Below are 3,021 nucleotides of genomic sequence, written 5' to 3' on the forward strand. Positions count from 1 at the left end.
TGAAAAGAAAACAATTGAAAATTACCCAAAATTTATTCGAACGTCTTTCATATCTTCCGCAAGATGTTAGCATGTGTTCAGGAAGTGATTTCAATAATAAATATGCGTTTTTGCGTGAAATTTAACTAACATAGATGAATGACTCCGACCTATTTTTCCTAATTTTTTTCCAACTAACTCACACAATAAATTTGAAAAAAAAGTCTTACAAACATTTTATAAAACTTTTTCAAAAAATGTTTTGAGAAAAATGAAAAACCAATGTATTAAAACATTTTTTGTTTTTATTATTAATACCTTGGTTTTAATCGTAATCTTCACTTAAAAAAATGAAGCATGTTCCTTATAATAACACTGATATAAAACAAAAGCAGTTTCACAGTTGTCACTACCCTTAAGACTATTGCATTTGGACATAATGGCATTAAGTCTGTCTTGGCCAACATTGGGTCCCAACTTTTCCGATAGTACAGCAGGTTGTACCACTCCATCGATCAAAAATCCAGCCTTTTCTAAGAAACAATTACCAAAACATTTGGCATTTTTATCCAAACCATCAAATTGGCCTTTAATCAAGGCTTTAGCAGCATCAGTGGTACTTTTCTCCTTTTCCAGACATTCAGCACTGTATTGTAGGGCACGAAGTTTTTGTTGTTCTGTTAAGTTAAGGGGCTAAAAATAAAAAAAATAAAAACTATTTATAATTTTTTTATTTTCTTAAGCGATTGATTTCCATTTTTTTTTTAATTTTCTCGTTGAGAGTTAAGCTTGATGATCGAAATTTGTTTGCAAGTAAAAAAGAAAAGCCAAGGACTCGAACCCACACAGTCACCAAATTATGTGACCTGGTTTCGCTGTAGTTGAGCAGCTCTTCAGACGTATCGACTGTGGGATGGCTTTTCTGTCCTAGAACTTTCCATTTATATTTACCGTCTGTCCATTGACAACGGCGCAAATAAAGGCAACAACTAAAACAATGGCAAATTTCATGGCTAGATATTTTTTTTGTAGAATATTTTAAACTTAAGTAGTTGTTTTAAACGCCAATATGATACTGATTAGGAAGTTTCGTTTTGCTTTGACTATTTATATTAATTTGCTTTTTGCATTGCAGCGCTGCATATAGCGTATTCTAAAAGAAAACATTTAAATATTTTGTTAACTGAAATATCATGCATTTTTACGATACCCATGGTCGAGAGATTAGTCATTGATTAGTCTCCTCGGCATTATGCAGAGAGAAGCGTGGGTATTATAAATTTAATTGTTTTGCAGCTACTGTGCTATACCTTAGGTTGTTTTATGACTGGTTTTGCCAACAACTACAAAACTGTTATAGAATTTAATATTTGACTGTTGCTTAATTAAAATATAGCACAATTAATAATAGACTATTTAGATTAAAGGTTTCGTAGAAATAACGTAGGTCCAAACAAGTTGAGTTTTGACAGAATTGTAATCGCCTCAATGAACTGGAGATTGTAGTAAGATTTTTTATTATATTTGTTACTAGTAATTATTTTAAACCCTTAGAATACTTAATTAGTCATATAAATCTACAGTTATGAAGCTGTGCATGCAGTTAAGGTGAAAACACAACGTATTTTTGTTGCTTATTTTTTCGGCCTCGCTTCAAAGCGCAAAAGTGAAATTGTACTGTTTTCAATAGGAAAGGCCACAACGAAGCGAGGCTTCAGGCCACAAAGTTGAAAATTGTTGAACTTTTGAATTCTTCGCCTGGCTTCATTTTTGACATTTCGTTTCGACATTCAATTTGATATAAACACGTGTTCAATTTGAAAAATAGAATTTGGCTGTAATTTTTATGATCGGTACTAATTATTTACAAATAATTCATATTAAAAAATTGAATTTTTTTGACATATTGAAATAATTATGTTTATAGCGCCCATGAATTTTACGCTTCGATGTGTGATACCAAGAAATAAGCGTCCTAGTGAAAAAATAAGCTAAGCAGGAAAATTAAGCTAAGAGCTGACTGTGTTCTCACCTTTAGGACGTATTTTTATACACTCCACCATAGCATGGAGGGTATATTAAGTTTGTTTTTATACCCTCAGAATTTATGCTAACGAAGAGGGTATATGGTAAAAACCAAATTTCTTTTGCAAATCCAATTGACAAAATTTAAAAAAAGTTTTGGGAGAACATCTACGATTTTTGGTATAGAGGTCAAGAAAAAAAATTTTGTTTCAAATTAGTTCGCGTTCACAAAATTGACCGATGCGCGCAAAGTTATAGCGGTTTTTATTCTCATTTAAAGAAAAAATATTTAAAAATGTTCCATATCTATTATGAAACCAAATTTATAGATATAGGGTATATAAATTGCATATTGTAGCAACAACTAATGAGAAAAAGTTATTGTTTAAATATTATTTCAAATATATATTTTTTGGCTCGATTAGAAAAATTAGAATATAATATTTGGAAGTTCTCCAACTATTTCGCTAAAATCCCATGCAATAATTAATGTATTCCGCTAAATTTTTTCAAGAAATATAGTTTGCCATCACGAAAGCTTAAATGCTTACTGTGATAACTTATAAGGGTTAATATCAGTTGATGCGCATCCGATTTTGAATAAAGCGAATCAGTCTATTTCAATATTTATGCATATTTCGATATTTCACTCAGCGGCCAAAGTTTGCCGTCAGTTGGTTGCATCACCAATGCAAAAATTCTTAAAGTGGGTAAAAGTCGCGCAATGTGAATACGATTTTGATGCGCATCGGATTTCAGTAGCACCCATCAAAATCGCGGCTTAGCACGCGGATTTGTCAAAATATATTCTTGCAGATTTTCCTATTTTCAAGATTTTAATCCACCGTTTTAGTGGATGGAAGAGCTCATTAGATCCGTTGCGCAAAACAAAACTAAATCCACGCGGGTTTCAAAGGAAATTGAATGACACTTGTAAATTTTACACGCAAGAAATAGTTTTTTTAAAAAAAATTCATGCATCAAATTTTGGTTTTAGACTACAGTTACGAGTACTAG

The 3,021-nt window shown here is 31.6% G+C and overlaps 1 protein-coding gene across 1 annotated transcript; it reads right to left on the reverse strand.

The window, feature by feature from the left end:
• Positions 1 to 264: 264 nt before the first annotated feature.
• LOC141404598 (general odorant-binding protein 56d-like) lies at positions 265 to 1,090 on the reverse strand. Its single transcript, XM_073988059.1, has 2 exons — positions 931 to 1,090; positions 265 to 672 (listed from the first exon to the last, which is right to left on the reverse strand). Exons 1-2 carry the CDS (start codon positions 988 to 990, stop codon positions 322 to 324), a joined length of 411 nt encoding a protein of 136 aa, XP_073844160.1. The 5' UTR covers positions 991 to 1,090; the 3' UTR covers positions 265 to 321.
• Between the last annotated feature and the right edge of the window lie 1,931 nt (positions 1,091 to 3,021).

The sequence above is a fragment of the Musca autumnalis genome, unplaced genomic scaffold (genome assembly GCF_047663935.1).
Source record: "Musca autumnalis isolate F117 unplaced genomic scaffold, ASM4766393v1 scaffold_5, whole genome shotgun sequence".
Taxonomy (NCBI): Eukaryota; Metazoa; Arthropoda; class Insecta; order Diptera; family Muscidae; genus Musca; species Musca autumnalis.